The 21,018-nt window shown below is 42.6% G+C and overlaps 1 protein-coding gene across 12 annotated transcripts in view; it reads left to right on the top strand.

Annotated features, from left to right (window-relative positions):
* Positions 1-11,559: 11,559 nt before the first annotated feature.
* Positions 11,560-21,018, top strand: part of nfixb (nuclear factor I/Xb) — a 145,699-nt gene continuing 136,240 nt past the window's right edge. For 8 of the 12 annotated variants that reach the window (XM_085785309.1, XM_085785294.1, XM_085785306.1 and 5 more), the window contains exon 1: positions 11,599-12,858. In XM_085785309.1, the coding sequence (XP_085641435.1) occupies positions 12,856-12,858 (3 nt within the window). In that variant the 5' untranslated portion in view covers positions 11,599-12,855. Of the gene's footprint in view, positions 12,859-21,018 lie in introns of all 12 variants that reach the window. The other 4 variants (XM_085785283.1, XM_085785302.1, XM_085785297.1 and 1 more) reach the window with 4 other exon arrangements.

Raw genomic sequence — 21,018 nt, 5'->3', positions numbered from 1 at the left:
TTAAATCTTCTTATTCTTGATATTGTTTATGCTTAGGATGGTATTTTGTAATTGCTGTTGAATTCATGATGTAAGATGCAGCTTATAAATTATACCGCCCGTAATTTTACTTTTACAACATGGTATATATTGATTTGCTGAACACCCCCTTGATTTTATATTTTTGTGTCTGTGGTAGTAACATGTCTGCCCAGCACTCACTGAAACGCTCTCAGACTAATTAGGACTAATTGGACCGAGAATCTGGTGTCACTCACTGAGGAGCATGTAGATGGAGAACTGACACGAAAGCTGCAGCCAACTGTCAAAACAGGTCATAAAATGTTCAGAAATAAAACGTCATAACGGCCCATAAAGTAAATGATTCAAACCAGATTGTAGAGCAGTAGGCTATATATTTTCCTAAAATGCAAATGTAAAAGTTGTAAAATCCTCTAGATCAATTAAACATTACAAATCTTCAGTGTTTCTTTAAAATAACTGGTTCTTGCTGACAGAGGAGTTTACTGCCAACCTGTGTATCTTGATTGGAAGCTCATTTGACTTTACACTGTGGTGTGTTATTGAGGTGAATAAGACAAATAGGAAGTTGTTAAAAGGGAGCACATTACAGGCATTGTTTTCAGCTCTGACCTGCCGTGTTGTGTGTCCAGTTGAAGCCCTTCAGTAACCTGGCTCAGACATCTGAGCTTGGCCTGGGGCCTTGGACCACATATATCAGCACAGAGCACAGCAGATAGATATACTACATGATTGTTTCTGACCGGCAATGTGACTCTTGAAAAATGTTCGAAATATACACAAGCACTGCAAAGATGCCACACGTGCAAGATGCTCTGTGTGTGAAGCGTAAAAAGCGAGGTGTGAGTGTGTTTGGTGCAGAGCTGGTGGCTCAGTAAGTCTGCACATGGCAACAGGAGCAGTTGGACTGGCAAAGCAGGAGGCACAGCTGCTTGGAGAGGCTCCGTGGCATTTCTGTGTCTGTGTCCCCTCTCCCTCCACACACACACACACACCAGCGCATACATACAGTATATACCCACACATACACACACCCTCTCTATCACTCATGCAGCAGCAGCATCCTGGTACCAGACTGCTCCTGATTGGTGACTCCATCCGTGTTTTTTGCCCTCACTCAGTGTGTTTTATATAATTATATATTTATCAGCAGTCCCAGGAAGAGGATTTCTGGCGTGGCAGTGTGTGGAATGGCGTGGGAGAGGCAGAGTGACCCCGGGCTCAGGTGGCAGCTGTGTTATGACTTCTCTGCCAGGTCATGGTGGATGGTAGGATAGATGCTCCCCGTCTCTCCCTCATTCTGTATTGATCAGTCCGTCTGTCTCTTGTCTCTTGTCTCCGTCACATTCTCTGCTCTGTCTCACGCTCACTTCCAACTTCTCTCATTCTGGATGAAGTATCCCTCCGCCGCAGAGTGTGACAGTGTGTGGCATAATGTTTACATGTTGTGCACGGTGCATGTTTCCACACTGTACATGTGAGAAGACTGCGTCCACTCACTTGCTGTGCATGTGTTTGGCACCTAAGGCCACAGAAACACCAACAGAGACTGGAGTATTTTTTGTTGCAGTTTTCTATTGCAATCCTCTCGTGAAGTGACGATGGTGATGTGTTTTACATTATATTTGCACATGTGGAAGATTTCTTCAAGTTATAAGAGTAACAGTGACACTTCCCCAAAAAATGTTACTTAGTTTCTCCTCCTAAATTCTAATCACAAAATAATTTGGGTGATTGACTCCATCAAAGATATCTAGGACTTATCCCAAAGGATAAGAGCTTTTAATTAAAACCTTTTGCCACCGGAGGAAATGATTCAGAATATTATTAAGGCCATGATACTCTTTTGAAGCAGCAGAGACAGGCACATTTTTTTCCCTGATCTGCGCCACTATTTTCCACCAGCAGCCCTTATCTGTGGTGCAGGTTGCCTTCAGTTTCATTCATGGTTTCAGTTCATTACAATGACTCTTTAAGATGAATGTAAAGTGTGTGACTTTCAAATGATTCATGCGAGTTGTCTGAGGTCTGTTATCTCTGTGCTTTTGACCTTCAGCTTTTCTGTGACATAAACACTCACAGTTTGGATCAGATCAGGGAGCTAATTTATTCCAGATTTCACATATTGACAACATCAATCACACCGATCTCTTGGTAGCGGTTGCTTTATTATTTCCCCTCATGTGGCGGTTGGTGTTGATCACAGAGGTGTCTCGAGGCCTGACACAGTTTGTAAACCCGAGGGTTCCTCTCAGTGCCAGCCTGCTGCGCTCGCTGCTATGTAGGGCAGAGCTAGACCCTCTGCCTGGGTGGGAATGAGAGGGGGTGGGGGGTCGAGGATGGTGAGAGAGAGAGAGAGAGGAGGGAGTGGGGGTGGTTGTTGAGAGGGATGGCAGCCAGCACTGGGGCCCCATGCAGGGATGCAGGAGATGGAGCAGGGGAGGTGGGGGTGTGGGGGGCTGAGGGGTGACAGGGTGCTACAGGGGGCAGGCTGGCCATGGCTGGCAAAGGAGCATTCCCTCTGTCTGTGGACATGCAGTGTCTCAGCTCCGTGGCGCACAAAGCCTGGGGGTGTCAGGCAGGTTTCACTGGGATTATTCTTCAGAGAGTTTTAGCTTTTGGCCGTACAATTCATTCATTTATCATAATTACACTTTTGCTTAATGCAGCAGAATCATGCCTTTTATTTGCCTCCCATTTTTCAAACCCACCACCTTCATTTGGTACTGCAGGCTTTCTCCGTCCAAACTGAAATAACTGTGATGACAGAATTTTGATCATCAATCCTGCTGATATCTCCACTTGTGACCCCTCAGGTTTTTATTGGGTCTCCTTAAGGAGGTCCAAATCCTTACATTGGGAACCAGGGCTTTTATCATTGTATGAGCAGGAACTTCTTTTTCAAGCATTTAATTCAGGTGTGACCACCCTCTATCATCTTGCCCCCCTGCTGTCTTGTGCCCCCCCTGCTTCCCACCCTCACTGTCTACCTCTCTCCCATCTTCTGTCAATCTGTCTCCCTCCCCGTCCCCAGACAGACCCTCCCATCAGTGCCCATTTCCCTCTGTCTGGCTCGTCCCCTTCCTTTCACCCAGATGACCCTGCCACCGCCCCGTTCCTTCTGTCTGTCTGGCTCTCCTCTACCCAGATGCCCCCCAAACCACTGCCCATTCCTTACCATCCTCTCTTATCACTATATACTACATCTGTCTCCCTCTTTCCCCTCTCTATCTCTTTATCTCTGTCCTCTTCTCTCTGTTTCTAACAGTGTCTTTTTTTGGTTGCTTTCTCCCTCAGTCTCTCTTATCCTCGTGCTCTCCCACTGCACAGATGCCTGGCTTGGTTTGCAACAGCTGTCTCGCCATGTGCCACTACCAAGTGTTGCCTTCGACTGCGGGGCGAGTAGGGATGGTGGTGGTTTGGGGGGTGGAGGGCGCAGAGCGGATTAGTCATGAATATTCATGTACTCTTGGATGTACTACCAAACAGAAAATGGCACCACAGAGGAGGCTCCACCCATTTTTAAAAAAGGGGGAGCAAGTGAATGTGGAGGGAGGCAGGAAAGGAAGGAGGAAACAGGGAGGAAGGATCGGGAGAGTCAGGGAAAAGTGACAGGGGAGTATGGGAAATAGAGGCAGATGGAAAGGGGTTGACCAGACTGAATGGCAGAGATTCATATAATGACCCCCCCCACCCATTCAGAGGTGTGAAAGAGGTAACACAGTGAAGCCCTGTTTACATTGCATTTTTAATCCGGTAATGTTGCACCTTTATTTCACCTTCCTATTCAGTGTTAAAGGTACAAACATGGAGGAGGGGTGGATGTAGTCACAGAGCTGGACCGATGTCTGCGTGAACTGGAGAATCGGCACCCGTCCTGCGATGCCACACTGTTGTGTTACGTCACACCTCTGATTAAGAAACACTGGAATATACTGTCCAAAATAACACATGGAGGCGGCAGTGTGCCATCTTTGTTTGGCTCAGAGTAAACAAGCAAAATATCAAGGTTTTTTTTAACAGCAATATATGAATATTAATTTATTTTGTGAATTTATGGATAAACAAGCGCCTTCAGCCATAGCCTACTAGCTCTGTGAGGCTCTACAATGAGCTAAATGCTAACGTCAGCATGCTACAATTTTAACATGCTAGGGTTTAGAGGTAGACTATTTATCTATATTGCATTTACCATGTTAATGAAAGGGGTTCAGAAAGACACAACAGTAGCTTCCATGCACACTTCCACTGTATGGGTTGGCATTAGCATCGGTAAAACATATACAAAGGTACAGGAAATTGGAATAGGCTATAACTGACTGTTTAGAGATGAGGTAATTAAAGTTGCACATGACTATATGAATGATGTTTGGGCCACATATTTGAGTCTATAGAGCTGGTGCAGTGCCCAACTGATGTGTGGATGGGTCTGATGATGTGGGATTATAATTTGACTTCTGCAATTTTTTCTGAAATATAATTTATTAGCATGGGATCATTATTAACTTGCTAGCTAGACTAATATAGCCTGCTATAGCTAACATACATAGGCTACTGATTGTATTTTTTGTCAGCACATTAGCTATATAGTCAGCGTTGACTTTGTCGGCACAGCAAAATTTGCTCGGGAAAAATTCTAACTGTTAGTGAACTGGGCAAAATGATAAATGATGTGCTGCTGCCATCTTATTGACACGATAGTTTCCAAAATTACACTCATTTTGCGAAGAAGTTACACTTGTTTCAGCTTAACAGAACAGACCGTTTGAGTGGGTCTGGCAGTGGGTGCAGACTGTGATAATCCTGAACTAATGTCACTTACAAACAGATGATAGGCTTGGGATGAGTCATGTTGAGCTGTAATACACATCAAATCTACACAGTTTGAAAGAACAGGTGTTTTATTTCTTGCTAGGAGGGTCTTTCTTTTTATAGGCCTATTAGCAAACTCCATTTCTAAGATAACATTAACTCATAATGCAGACTGTTGGTGGTGAAGGTAAGCAGATGAGATGCGTTTTGCCAGGATAGTCAGAAGAGATTGATCTCACATCCTTTGGAACTAGAAAATCTTTCATCGTGGTGGCGCTATAGGGAAAAAATTGGTGAATTACAAAATCATTACAAACCATCCTCAGAGGGGCTCATGTGTGTAGCAAATGTAATGATAGTCCATCCAACATTTGCTGAGATATTTACCCCAATTCCATAAATGTCAACTTTATTGTGGTGCTGGAGAAAAGGTCAGGGGATTACGAAAATAAGAATGTCTTCACTATATTCTGTGCCAATCTGATCGGTAGATGCCGAGATATTTCACAGGATGAGTAAAGGCCAAAAATGTCAACCAGATGGAGCTAGATGAAGAGTCAGGGATCACCGGAATCAGTTGGGGTTCTTCCTCTGGGGAGAATGAATGTCATGAATTTCGTGGCAGTATAGTTACTGAGATATGTGACTCCGGACCACAATGGTGGATCGACTAACCAACCAAAAGACGCACACTCCAGCACTGCCATCCCTGGAGCCACGCCACAGGCATGGCTAAACATGACAAAAGACAGGAACACAACAAAAAAAATGAGCAGATCTCAAAAGCAATAACTGGAATGGGCTGTGAGGAAAGATACACAATGAGCAAAGCGAAACGGATGAGTGGTGAAGTGTGGCCATGGGGAGATTCTGTGAGTGAGTGAAGCAAAGGATGAAGAGCAGGAAAAAGAGAGGGGGAAGGAGGAGATAGCAGATAGGAGATAGACAGTTGGGGTGAGGGGCAGCAGATCTAAGCGGACCGAGGCTCTGGTGGCTCTTCCTCTCTCTTTCATGGAGAGCCAGGAAAACAGATTATAGCAGTCCTGCTCTCTCCTGCGGGGGGTGGAGGAAGAGAAGGGGGGGAGTGGGGTGGTCGACCACACTCTTCCTTCTCCCCCTCGATTCCCCTCCCCCCTCCCCCCTCAGACGATGACACTCTCTGGTGGTACCGGCTGGACCCAAACCAGAGCGAATGGAATCACTGAGCTGCACTCTGCCGGGGAGGAGTGTGTGATCCAATATATCAGGATGACAAATGGTGCAATTTGATATAGACTTTACAAAGGAGAGACGTTTTTTTAAAGTTTGAAGCTTTGTATTGCGTCACAACCAGAGTGCTTTTGAAGGACGCTGTGTGGTTTTATGCTCAACACTCAGTCCCCTGCTTATGACCCCTCACTGTGTGTGTGTGTGTGTGTGTGTGTGTGTGTGTGTGTGTGTGTGTGTGTGTGTGTGTGTGTGTGAGTGTGTGACTTTCCCCGGTGCCTCTGAGAAGCTACGACTCGTTGAGGGAACAAGAGGGTTTATATGTGTCTGTCATCCTTCACTGTGTGGTTCACCAAGTGCTCACTGCACTCAGTAAACACCTTCCTCACACTCGTATCCACTTACCCAGGCAGCACTGCATACACAAACACACACATTAGACTACAATACACAATAATGGACTCCGGCTCTCTCTTCTTTTCTCATACACACAACACACATACAAACAGTGAGTTAATCAGACCTATAAACCCTCCTTGCTGGTAGAAGATAAGCGGTGTGCTGGTAGCCCTGCCCTCCTGAGAGCAGCACTCCTCTAGCGGTGCCGTGGAGCTGCCTGATAAGGCAGGGGAGTGTGGGATACCCTGAGAGATCCAGGCAGGCACACACACACACACACACACACACTGCTCAGCATCAGTTAGCCAGATCCTCCACTGAACCAATCAGCAGTTTTCAGAGCCTAAGGCTCCTCCAATCATCCTTCTCCATCAAGTGTTGTTCATCTCACCGCTCAGCCTGCAGGTGGATGCACTGTGTGTGTGTAGTTACTACACTGCCTTACATTACTAATGTCAGAAAATTGCACTCAGATAAAACTTGATCAGAGAGCACAGACATCTCCATCTGTTTTTTTTTTCTCTGTCTGACAACGAAATAAAATGTTGTTCTCCTGTCAGGTTCAGTGTAGCTGGGACAGAATTTACCTGCCTATAAAATCTATAGTCAAAATCCTAATCAATCATTAAAAAAAGGAAAAAAAAACCTTTGTTCTCTGCCCAGTAAACACTCGTATATTTGAAGTAAGTGGCTTCAAATCTAATCCTGCTTAACAGTGTTTTCCTACCTTGATGTATAAAGGGCCAACACACTTTCTCAAGGGTCTTCTGGTAATTAAGCACTGTTTCTAAACTAAACTAATTAAGCCTCAACCTGTATTTCAAAGACTCTCAGGGACCCGGTTACTTTTACAGATGAATCAGTATATCCTGTATTTCAACATCAAAAGTTATTTAAAGGAAAGGAATATGATATAGAATAATCCATTTTAATATCAAAGGCCACAGAGCTCTCTGGAAATTACAGTTAGAAAAAGTAAGTTAATAAACTACATCGTTAATCATGAACTCAAAACTAATGACCTACAGTGTAAGTAGTTTTCTTAATGTTCTAGTCAAACACTTTAGTCAGTTAAACACTGATCCACAGCTATTATTTACTTATATTGTACAAAATCTTGCAGCTGTTGGGTGTTTATTTATTCTTTATTATTTTAGTCTGTGTAAATGTGGCAGTCATGTAGCTCGTTCTGTCTTTTTAACAAGAACTAATTCATTGAAGGGAGTTTGTGATGAGCTGCAGGCAGCACAAAAGTCCAGTCCAAAACCTTGGCCTTTTTTTTTTTTCGTCAATGCTTTTCTTCATTTTGTTTTTTTTCCTTTGGCGATGAAGCATTTGGCTTTGAAGGCAGTAATAAAATGTTGGGGCCTCCCATCAGCGCTAAAATCAAAGTGAATTTATTTCAGTGTCCTTGTAGAGCTGCACGGCCCATTAGTGAGTTTCCCTTATCTCACTGTCTTACTCCTAACGCTGCTCTGTTCACAGTCAGTCAGTGAATGAACTAGTAGCTTTTAGATCCTTTTTAAATTGACTATTTTAATTTTTACCCTTTTATTTTATTTTTTTTACAATATACTTTCACTGTATTTCAGAATTAAATATTGTTTTTTTTTCTACATGACATTTACATGACAAACATTTTATTATAAAACTTCAAATTTTATTTTTTAATAAACTTTTTGGACTGTCTATTAAAAGTGATGCATTTTATTAAGTTTATTAAGTAAAAGATTACATTGTAGACAAGCAATGTATTATTAATAATATTCTAATATTCTAGAGTCCATTTTGTTTCTTATGGTTTTTTAAATGTAGATACTATTTACTTAATGATAATACTTTAAAGATATGACATAAAATTACAGGTAAATAATAAATGGAGGACTTTTACTGTATTTATAATGTGGTGATGCAACTTCTATTGATCATCTGTATGTTTTACCTTGATTTTCATCCTCTGAATTATCATTATCAAAGTCTTATAATATTAAGGGCATGCCGTTTTATTTCCAGATTTGAGGTCATGGTAATCTAACACCACTTGATTTAAAGTTGCTGCTATTTTTTTTTATTTTTTTTATTGCTGTGACTAACGGAGGGGTTTTAAGATGAGCTGACAGCATGCTTTCCTTCACATCCTAATTTACTTGCTCCTGTGAACCGACCAGTCTGTCTTCACCGGTCATTCCCATGTTGACACTGAGTCTATCTGTATGTTATAGTGTCTCAGGATGTCGGTGAATCAGTGCAGACCACCGTGGCACCTCTTGGAAGTTGGCGCAGGTCAAATGCGTCTTAATTCAAACCAAAAGAAACGAGAAAATGGCCCTGAGTCGGGCCGGTTCCACTGGCCGTGCCAAGGTCAGCATTCCTGCTCAGGCCGTTGCCTAGTGGAACTTTTGTTTCACAGTTTGTGTAAACCTCCAGGGAGAGACGGTATAGGAGCGGGAGAGGACACACACCAAGGAGAGGAGTTTGAAAAAGAGCGCAAGCTGCTGTTAGGACGAGTATAGAGAGTGGGTCAGATGTTAAGGTAGAGATAGTGGACACGCGACTTTATTGACCTGTTAATTAATCCCAGAGTGATCTTAGTTGATGAAGTGTCCTGATATTTGGTTTCGAGTCGACCTCTAAAATGTGATTATTTATCTGACTAAGCAAAGATTGTGTACGGTCCTGAGTTGTCAGTGTGTTATAGTCGAGGGGAGCGGCTGGAGGTCTTGGCCTGGGGTCAGTGTGGTGCGATTGACGCGTGGATCTTCATGCAGCACTGCGACTGCCTGCTCAGACAAAGATCACTCATCTGGAGTTAAAACAACATCAGCATCAGTGATCATGGTCTTCGGTCTAAACTGCTTCAACATTCACTTTTTGATCCGCGTTTCTATAACGCTGAGTTTTTTTTAAAGGCGCATCACACATTTATGAGCTTTTAATCGTTAAGAAGCAAATTAATAAGAGGTGTTGAGGTCCACTACAGGCCGTGGGGAAGTTCAATACTGCACTAAAGCCACTGTGTTTGGGCTAAGGTCACATCAGGTCAGGACAAAAATAAACTAATTAGCCTAAGCATTTAAACTTGTGTCTGTCACGCCCTCGTTTTAACTTTGATCCTACGTTTCCAGCCTCGGGCTTTAACCATGAGTTGCGCGGCAGTTCGCAGCCTGAATGATTGAGCAGAGCAGACGGACTGAATGTTAAAGACACAACATGATGTTGACACTAGACTAGACAAATACTACCACCATATAGATGAAACGCACTGTAGCAGAGGACTGTGCTCACACAGGCCTCACGTCTATGGTGAGGACGCAGCTTCAGCTGGAGGCCGCTCACTTGAAAAGGCCACACACACACACACACACACACACACACACACACACACACACACACACACACACACACACACACACACACACACGCACACACACACACACACACACACACACACACACACACACACGTTAAAACGAAGCACCTGAATAATTAATCAGACTTTAAGTACAGAAATATGATATCTGTGCATTTCTCCTCTGTCTCTTTATTATTATTGTTATTGTTATTGTAATTATTATTATTATATCAATTATTTAACATTGGCCTATTTTTATGATACAAATGAAAGAATTGGGAGCTATACTAATAATTTGTGTGTGTGTGTGTGTGTGTGTGTGTGTGTGTGTGTGTGTGTGTGTGTGTGTGTGTGTGTGTGTGTGTGTGTGTGTGTGTGTGTGTGTGTGTGTGTGTGTGTGTGTCACTGCTTAACTAACTGTAAATGAGGTTATAGAAACTGCACTTATTAAATGTTCTAAATAAAAAGAGAGGAGCTATATTAGTCAATGGAAAGACAGTAGCTCTGACATATTTAATCACACATTAATTCACAACGTTTTTCAAATGAAAACGGGTCAGGTGCACCTGCTGAATAAAGATAATTAACTGATATTATAGCAAAAAAAAAAAAGTACAATAGAAAACTTGAAGAAAAAAAGTTTGTTTTGCCATTGAAAAAAATCTAAGGCCATTAAAATGCCACTTTTCTCTCTGTTCTCAATCAATATATTGTCCCAGATTTCACAATATTACTATTGGATCTATTTTTTATTCTAAAGTAAAAATGAATATATATGTTCTTATTTTGAAGGTGCATCTTTATAATCTGTTAGTCTTATGCAAGGAATCAGAATAATCTTCCCAGCCAGTGATGTTGAAGAAAACTGAGGCTCCACTGGAATAAATCCTGCCTCAACATTTGGAAACTAAAGCTGCTGCTCCGCCTGTTTCTGTGTGTGAGGACAAACTCTGAGTCCATCAGCTTTTTATTTATTTGTTTGTGAAGTGATGAACTTGAAACCAGAGCTCACTAAACTGAAGGCAGGTGGGATCCATTTTGACTGCAGCTCATCATTTTGTTTTCGTGACGTCTACAGTTGCGCACTTCCGTAAAAAAAAAATGCTGTGCTTTCCATAAAAGGTCAAAACATTACTTTAGTAATTTATTCATGAACAGACCGGTCTCTGTCTTAAAAGGAGGGTCCGCGGAAATTCCACCTGAATTTCCGGCCATAATTGGATATTTATGGTGAATAAACATTGCGTTCATACTCCAGCCAGGAGTGGAGCACCTGCTCTGTGTGACCTGTCTGCACAAACTTTAGTCTGATTATTCATGACAAGATAAACACGGAGGACAAAACGGACATGCTTTTATATAGTTTGAGCTGCAGTGCAGTAGTCAGCAGTGACTGCTGAGCACACAAATCTTTAAAATAAGGCAAGACATATAAATCACTGTATAAACCTCTGACCTTATTCCAAACACAGACATGACATTATATATGTCTGTCCAATCATTTTTAATTTATGAGAATTAAATCAGCACTGCAGCACTTGAACCTTTTTCTTTACCTTTATGTCTTTCTCAGAGGATCCATGCGAGGCATTCATAAGTGTGATCTCATTATAATGTGTTTTAATAGGGGGGACTTTTATTCATTCATTTTTTTTATTTTAATGTAATTCCTGCAGAAATATAAATATAGTCACAGGTTTTGTTTAGACTGTGTGTTTTTCAGCAGGTGGAGGTCATATTTCACTCAGGTCCACGCGCACGTCTCCTCTACATTTAGACTGGATTTTAAACTTTTCACAACGACGCTCACTGTCCCACGTTATTAGAGTTTCTCCTAACCTGCCTCCCCCTCCGCTCCCTAACCTCCGCTCTCCTCCCGCCCTCTCCGTCGGCCCCGAGCTGCCCCTACACTGTTGCCGGTGAGAGCTATTAATCCCCTGCGTCCATGGTTTACTCTGAGCCCGTATTTAATTCCTCTAAACCCCCAGCTGCCGCCCTGGTTACTCACTGAACACGACAGACTGTGAACCGCTCTGGTTATTAATAATTCACCAGCCCTCCGCTCCGCTTCTCCGGCCGCGGCCACAGGACACCGCGCGTCCTCAGTGGTGCGTGTGTGCGTGCAAGCCTTTCTGCTGTGTTCGAATTTAGCAGCGTTTGTTTACCGCTTGATCTCGGCTGCTCCGTCTCTCTCACACTGAGACTTGCATTTCACCTCCTTGTCATCATCGTGTGTCCATAGAGCTGCTACACACTGTAGAGCCGCGGCTGCCAGTGGCCACCAAGTCCCGCTACACTCTCACCAACTCTGATGTCTCTCGTGTTGCGACACCCGTGCTGCCACATGGTGAGTTGTGTTTCAGACGCCGCTGCCGCTCTCTCAGACACTTTCCCCGGACACTGAGGAACAGGTGAAGGACCGAGGAGGAACTCCACTTTCCCCCCCTTCCTCTTCTCCTCTCTCTTATCAGCGAAGCCGGAGCATGCACAGGGGGAGAGAGCGCGCTGCAGGAGCAACAGCTGATCTGGGGAGCGCGTAAGCAGAGAGTGCAGGCTACTTACTGTCGGTGCACAGCCAGACTCCTGCGCTGTCGCTCGGGCTCAGACGGTGACTGTGTCGGTGGCGCAGAGCGAGGAGACTCGGTGGACATTACGGACTGGAGAGAGAGAGACACAGAGAGAGACAGAGAGAGAGGGAGAGAGAGAGGAGCAGCACGCGCTGACAGACAGCAGAGCTCAGACCACTTTCATGGAAATATCACGAGCTCACCGCGAACATTAACACTTTGCACGAAGAAGTCGGGAAGCCGGCGAATTGGATTACAGTGCGCTGTCCTCCTTTTGCCTTGACTGAGAAGAGTTGACTACAAATTACAGAAAAAAATGTTTACCGGGCATCAGGCCGTGTATTAGGGCTCTTTTGCTTCCGGTACAAGGCCCAGCTGAACAAGACACCGAGCAGTTTTCTCTCTCCCACACACTTTTTTTTTTTTTTTTTTGGAAGCCGAACTTTTGAGAGTGGAAAATGGGTCTTTGAGAGTGTTGGCACTTTTCCCTACACCACAATGGTACGTGCTATGTAAACCAATAATTTTCCCATTTATGCAGTCAGCTTTCAGATTCATTGTAGTTGTTCATAGATTTAATGATACACAGAGAGAACTTTAAAGTCAAGTTTAGTGGGCTGACTTTACCCACTTCATAACTCTTGTGTGTGTTAGTTATTTACTTGTAGCTAATGGGTAACAATCACTAAAGAGTTTGCCAAGTCCCTCCACCTACCTGTGTGTTTACTGTCTCAGCTACACTCATTATGGTATTATGGTTATTTTTAAAGAAGGGGGTTTGCCTTGCTGAAATTATAAGTGTACATTTAAAACGTTGCTTTTAGGAAAACATAAAACTCCTTAATAGTTTCATAATGTGGTGCCAACATTTCTTTCCAACCTCCTGGCCAAATCAGTATCAGCCCTCTCAGTTCACCACCGGATGCCCACTGCCTTCTGCCGTTTTATCCACATGGAGCACATGCCTCCTCTCATTGCAGCGGTCTGTGATTTGAGGCTGTCAGTGGACTATTTATAGCCACATATGTATAAGATGGGTGCTATTGATAACGGTGTAAGTAGCTAATAAAGAGGCGCCGTTGAGAGAGTCCCCCAGAAGCCCAATCTGCGCCTAAAGGCAAAGTTTAACATAGTTTGGAAACTTGGCTTTAAGACGGTGGAACTTCTTGTTCCATTCAATTATGTGCCTATTTGTTTTGTGCGTAATTACGCACAGCGGTTTGGACCGGTTACTTCATTATGCAGGTGATTTGTTCTTGCAATTCAGGGAAATCCTGTGACATCACAGGGTGCGAGTTAGTGACACTTAACCTGGGTCAATCTAAGCTTCCTTTCAGGAAGCATCCACATCTGAGATTTTATTCTTGGTTTCATTAGGCCTATAAGTTCAATTGGCTCTTCTGAGAAAATCTGTCATTGTTTTCCGTTTTATCGTCGTTCACCCTGAACAGGATATTTGTTTTAACTGGCAAATGTATCCCCTGTGAGGATGTGAAGACATGCGTTTGAATGCTGCGCTTGAAGGTCTCAAAAATTAGTAATAAAAAGTCTGTACAGAGTTGTGATATATAGCTTACACATCCTTGACCTTTAGATAAATTCTTTTCTTGGCATAAAATGAGTCAAGTCAGGCATAGTTAGGGGAACCTCCCACATACAACCTTGAAGCTGCTTAGACTCCAGGAAGGGAACTTATTTACACATGAATATGGAAGATTATTAGTATGAATAATTATTTGTTTACGAGCTTCCTCACTGACATGGCAGCTGCCCAAAAAGCTCATCAGTAAAAATGATACAGAATTCAGGACAGGCCTCACTTGGGATTATCTTGACTTGTTATTCTCCTACTTATAGCAACAACTCACCTCTTCTTTTTTTTTAAGAAAAGACTATATTGTGAATTTGTGCCAAACATCTCAGTTGCATGTTAGTCAGAATACACTGGAGGCATCTGTCAGTCAGTGTCAGGACTCAGTTAGCTTCTCCCTCCTGAGGCTGATGCTCCATCCCAGAAACACAAACACCAGTCTTCTGTCGAGATGATCTATATCTGTGGTTCTGCAGGTTATTGATCCCCCACCCCACCCCACCCCCCTTCCAAATATGTTTAAAAGCAAAAAAGCAAAACCTGACCCTTCATCATGAAACTGTAAACATGACAAATTATAATTTGTAAATTAGACCTTTATATAATAAGCAATCCTCCTCTATGGTCAGCATATGTGTCCTGTGCACTACTAGTAATCATGCAGGGCTGTGTATATAGCTGTGGTAATTGTATCCCACAGTGTTTGTGTGTCTCTGTGTGTTTCTGTGTGTGTATGTGTGTGTGCAGCCTGCCACATGATGATCAGACAAGCGGTTTTCCAGTCTTGTGTGATCTCCCTCTTGGCTGTTGCTGCCAGTGATGTCATCCCTCACTGTATACAGAATATTATGCTATTATGTTTGTCCTGGCCTTGACATTTCCCTGGAAAAATAAATAAGGCTTCAAGCAGGCTATGATAGCTCATGTGGTGTGTAAGCTTTTGCCGTAGTTTAAAGATGGAAACTCTGATATACAGTCAAACAGCGTAAATATTAGGATAGTGAGCTCAGATAGGGTTTGGCAGGTTGATTGGTTTTTAAGCTGTAACTGTTGTAGCCTGGTTGAGCGAAGAGGACAGATCGAGAGGTGCGGCCATGTGACCGGACCGGCGTCTTTGTTGCACAGGAAGAATCAAAAGTTTCAGACGTAGTGTCACTGTTGACAGTTGAAGAGTTGTGGGCCTGAAAAAAGTTTGGGGCCAGACAAATGGTAGAGACACAGAAAAGAAAAAAGTTATAGGGCCATGAGAGTGATTTAGTATCCACTTCCATAAAGCTGGAGGACTCACGAGAGACAGATTTAAGAAAAGAAAAAAAAGAAAAAAGGAAGAATCAAAATCGAAGCAGCAGATGCTGACATATCCTGACTTTCAGTTCCTCGTCTCCAAAAAACACTGGATACTACTTTTCCCACAATTCAATTCATTAGCATCTTTCGTTCAACCCCTCATGTCTGTTTAATGCTCTCATCTTTTTCAGCTCCGTTCCCACAGTTAATAAAGCAGGTTTTGTTTTCGGACGTTACTCCCGATGACATCTCTGTGATAGCATAATGATCTATTTTCTCAGGCGTTTAGAAAGATGTTATACGACTGCAGTACCCTGAAGAGTATTAATATAAAACACACCTGAAAAACAAGAGACAGGCTGAAGGATTTGAGAAGCACAGGCTAACAGAGACGTAGAGAAGAGAGCTCCAAACTCCTTTTGTTTTTTAATTCGGGTCAGTCCTATTTAGCCCTGCGTTGTCAGCACTCACTCTACTTTTTCATGCCTTTCAGTTAACACAGAGGAAGCTGTTCCTAACAGCAGTGCTTCTTCTCGTGGAGCCTGAAAGGATGGAAGAGTCAGTTTGATTCAGAGGAGCTGCAGAGCTCTTAGTGCAGGTGAAGGCTGCAGGGTCACATTCACTGTCAGTGACTGCTGAAACTCAGTTTGCTGATACAGTTTAAGAGTTTTCTGTAAACAAGTGAGACTATCTTAAACCGAAGCAGACCACTCTGGAGTGAGGATAATTTGAGGTGAGAGCTCAGCTCAGAGCAGATTAGTTTGCTTTGGAAACTACAGATCGCTTCACACAAACCCTGACACGTTTCTTTCATTTGTTTTGGATATTTTATTTTTTTGCAGTGCACGGCGAAGTCTCGCTTTGTCTCATCCGGCTCAGGCTAAGGAGACTCCTAACTCCTCCATCTCATTTCTGCCCCTGCCTCAATTACTTTATCAACACTTAACCCTCGCATTAATTGGTTTCACAAAACACCCCAGACTGCACACCAGCTGTGTAGCCGAGTAATTTGAATCTACTTAATTTGGGAAGGTGTTGCTATCTTCTGCCTTTCTGAGTTTAATTTGGAAAAAAGGAAAAAAAAAATTCACAACAACAATACATGTATTTTCTCTCTTCACTCTCCTCTTTAGGGTCTTAATGAGGAATTAGAGCCAATAGCATTATTCATTAAACAGAGCTTGCCAGCTATTTATCACTGTAACAATATTAGCATATTTGTTTAAAATTTCAACACTTTTTTTAGCATTCGTAACCAGGTTTAGCATTTTTAATAATCTGGCATCCAATGCATCGTACCAAATTGAATGCTGAAAAAGAACCAGTGGCAAGCCCCAGAAACATATAAAAATCCTTCACACACACACAGACACACACACGTGTACACACACTGCTCTAATTACTGCCTCCCCCGCTCCCTGTCTCTTATTCCTCACCTCCTGAGATGCAGGTGTAAAATATCACATTTTTCCAGCATTTCTCCCTGAGGTGGCACTGGCTTGGACTCACACTACGTAAATTTCCCCTTTCATATTCCCTCGCACATTTTTTTCTACAAACAAGTTCCCCCTCCCCTCCCCTCCCTTCCCTCTCTTTGATGTGTTTGCCACATCTGCACAGGTTTGTTAGCTTGTTACCAGGTGAAGAATGAGGATACAATTAAGGCTGAATGAAGTGGGACTGGGTAGGATGTCGGCGATGTTTCGCAGTGGAGAAGAAAAAAGTCTCCCCCACAATGCTCCAGAAAAACTGTTGAGCTTGCAGAGGAAAGATCAGAAGGTTGTTTAACAGTTGTTCAATTGCGAGGGTACCTGCATGTCTCTCGTGGATTGTTGTGTATCCAGAGGCCCTGGGTGGTTTTTTGTGCTGCCTGAGCGTGACCAAGAAAATGAGGAAGAGGAGGGATGGTATATATATATATATATAGCTGCTCAGAGCTTCGGCAACCAGTCTCTGCATTTGCAGAACAACTCTGTCTCGTAACATTTCATTATTATCTCATAGTGTGGTGAATGTGCAGGTCACAACTTGTCCACCAGAGCGTTGTGGAGTTGTTGGATTGTGTATTCGATGAGTTTGATGAGGGAAACCAAGAAATCCCATTAGCCTCCGTAGCGTAGCTCTGGGCAGCTCGCGGCTCTGCTCCACCGTTCTAAAAATAGCTTGCACCGACAATTAAAGGTAACGAACCTACTGCTAAAACTATAGGGATTATGCCAATGGGCCAATTTGCCAAAATGTTGAACTATCCCTTTAAGATGAGAGTAGTCATCCTGGAACACATCAACTAGATGGTTCAACAATCCATACTGCCTGGATAATAACTTTAGCATTAAACATTATGGGTAATGTTATTCTGAGATTGACTAGGTTAGTGTCAACACTTCTAAGGCTGCATCAACACTACTGTATTGTAGTTTGAGATTCATCTCACTGCTACATTTATGTCCAGTTCTCTCAAGTTTTTAAAACTCCTAAAATAAATCTGCTGGTCCTGTTCTGTTTTGAAGACTCCAGGTTGTGTTGTTGTCTGGACGAGCACAAGCAGACACCATGAGAAAACAATGATTCAGACGCCCTCAGTCACTCCCTGGGTCTTGACTAACAATGGTGAAAGCAATGTAGATAATGAAATACAAGTGTTACCGACCTTGTTGTCTTTGTTCGCAGCTGTTGTTCAGTTAAATTCTGCATTTTTATGCTAATAACCTTCTTTGCTGTTCCTCATTCATCGTATTTTCTGTGATGAACCAACTGCAGAGTGGATACTCTGCTTCCTATACAAAGTGGTATGTGAGTATGATGTGAAATGAGTTTGCGGGTGTGACAATATGGATGGTGATTATTCCTGACGCGGAGCTAAAATAGTCACCTGGTCGTCATGTTTTGTTTTAAAATGTCGTAGCGGTGTGGATGAGGTCTAAATCTCACTAATTAACACAGAAATGTGAAAAGGACAAGCTGTGGTTTCAGCAGAGTTAATACAAGGTTGAACTATTTCAGCACCCAGGCTCCAATTATGGATGGATATCTTATTGTGACAATTAGATTTCCAGGATTTTCCTGCCATTTTAGAGGGTTAACAAGTAAAATACACCAAGACTACATCCTCATTAACACATTTAGGCCTAGCAGGATTTTACTGCTCAGCACATCAGCTACTGACAAAGACAACAAGGTCGGTAACACTTGTTTTTCATTACTAAGGTTCATGCTAAGCCTCTTTTGCGACCTTGGGTGTATTCATTCATATAAAGCATCATTCAGACAAACAATTGACATTAAATCATGACCTTCTTACCCAGCAGCAGTTTCTATTTCTAACATATGAATAAAAAACTAATTAAAATCACCTTTCAACATCAGTTGTGCTTCTGACCACCGTACACCTGTGAAGCCACTGTCCCCTTTGGCCTTTCTCCTTAACTCCTGGGGGAGCGGTGGGGTCTGGCTCTGTTTTTAGCTGCTATGTTCACCAGCTTTAGCTTCGAGCTAACTTTGCCTGTCTGCTGTGGGCACATGGCTTACAGCAGGGTCAGCCTTTGTTGCCATGAGAGCAGTGAGAGACAATTGAAGCACTAAAGTTGGCTGTCTGAAGGACCAAAACAACGAGACACTGTGAAGCCTAAAAGAGTTGAGATGTCAGATAATAAATTCTCTAAGGGTTCATCATTATAGGACTGACCCTCTTCACTACATTTGACACATTGTTATTCTTGTTAATGGTATTCCCTAACACTGCTCTTGCTTTGCAATGCATCACAATGTATTGATCATGCTAATGATTCCGATGTGCTGGAGACTCTTCTCACACCTGCACCTGAGTCATGTGGATGTGCAAACATCCTCACCAGGAAGACAGCCCAATGTTATTATGAAAAGATGTTTAAATAATAATAATATTATTGAAAAAAGGTTCATATTTTCCCCTCCTAGGATTGTGTTGGAATGACTATTTGATTTAATCACTGAGAAACAGAAACTGATGGGACTACTTAATACTCAGGGACAGATATTTAATCTCAGCTCAGCTGATTAGAAAAGCAACTATAATCAAATTTCCCAAATAATTTTAATAATTTTAAGAATAACTTTGGGGATTCTTGGTTTTGGGTGTAAACTCATTGCAGTTTTTTCCACTACTGAGGCAATGTATATCTGTGTCGAAGCATATCCTCTCTAAAGGTGCTTATTTTATGCAGGTTCAGATTGTTATTATTAGAGTCTTGCAACATTATACCGATTTCCTACAGAGAAATAAAGAATGATTTTTTTTTTTTGCTTAACCAGAAACAACTGTTTAGTTGTTTTATTCAAGGCCACCAGACTCAAAAAGACAAAAAGAATAATTTGACCCTGCAGAGCACAGGAGGTGCTGGTTACTGCCGCAGCCTCTGTTGGTTAATATGTTTGTGTGACTTTAAGTGATGGTAGTAAAAGTACACGTACACACAGTAACACAAACAAACTGACTGGTCGAAGGTGCAGCAGACCAGCAAACCCTCTGTTATTGGAGGCAGAGTTATTGTTTTTGTCAGCGGAGTCTGGTGGCTTTGAATGGAGTGATAGTACCGCGGCCGTTTCTGGTTAAACAAGGAACTTAATCTTTTACTAAAAGCTCTGTTGGAATCCCATCCGTAATGTTTTTGGAACACTGCAAAGACCTTTGTCCATATCAGCTGTTTACACCTAGGTATAGGGATGAAAATCTGTTTTATCCTTTAACACGTCATACATACATAATAAACTCTTTTCTACTGTCGTTTCAAAGTCAACTTCTCCTTCAATGAGATCTGACAGTCAACATCCCCTGACACTAAATGATTTCTAGAGCTTATTTTTGAGTGTTAATTACACAAGGCTCTGCAACTCTTTTAGCTCTGGGCAGGGCATATGGATTGGGCATATGTTACATGTATATATACATATAGAAAAACAGACAAATATATATAATTGATACCATGCTCCATAAAAACTGACAGAGAGGAGGGGAAAAGGGGCCAGAGCTGCAGGGAGCGACATCAAACAATCAGCCTCAAACTAACGATGCCCGTCTCTGAGGGATGGAGTTAAAGATGAAGACGGAGAGATGCTGACCCGTGTTTTTATCCTCTCATTTATTCAGCGCTCCGATACCGATCTCCACTGTCTGTCAAATCAATGTTCAAGCTAAATAAATTACTTCAACCTGTCAGAGAGAGGTAACTAGACGTGTGTGTGTGTGTGTGTGTGTGTGTGTGTGTGTGTGTGTGTGTGTGTGTGTGTGTGTGTGTGTGTGTGTGTGTGTGTGTGTGTGTGCCCGGTCCTGTGTTAGTCTGTGATTAGCATCAGGGTAAAATATATCCTTCAGCTGGACCAGGCAGTTTAAGAGCTTATCAGAAAGCCCAGGGAGCTTGACAAGGGCACCATTTAGTGGGACAAATGGTTTCAAATGGTTTTCCTCCAGTGTTTCCCCACATATTAACGATGACAGGCCAGAGGTTGGATGCTGAGGCTGAATGCCACGGGTAGTGTTTTCTTAGTCACTTGGATGACTTGAATTCTAACTTTGTTTAAACAAGCGAATGCCTCATGTGGGCCCCCTGCTAAATTTATTGTGAGCAAGTGTGGCTCTGCTCAACAAAAAACCAATGTTAATCTTATGTTAATCAGCCCGCCTGCGAGACCTTTTGCCACAGACATTGAGTGAAATCACACGCGGAGATGCCCTTCCTGTGTTACAGTAAAAGGGAAAGGGAAAAGACTCGAGCTGTAACCTCTCATTCTGAAGGATATGAATAGCC

The sequence above is a fragment of the Trachurus japonicus genome, chromosome 8 (assembly GCF_045865225.1).
Source record: "Trachurus japonicus isolate A0001 chromosome 8, Traja_1.0".
NCBI lineage: Eukaryota > Metazoa > Chordata > Actinopteri > Carangiformes > Carangidae > Trachurus > Trachurus japonicus.
Note: the sequence above shows the minus strand (reverse complement) of the source record. Positions and strands in the feature narration are given on the sequence as shown.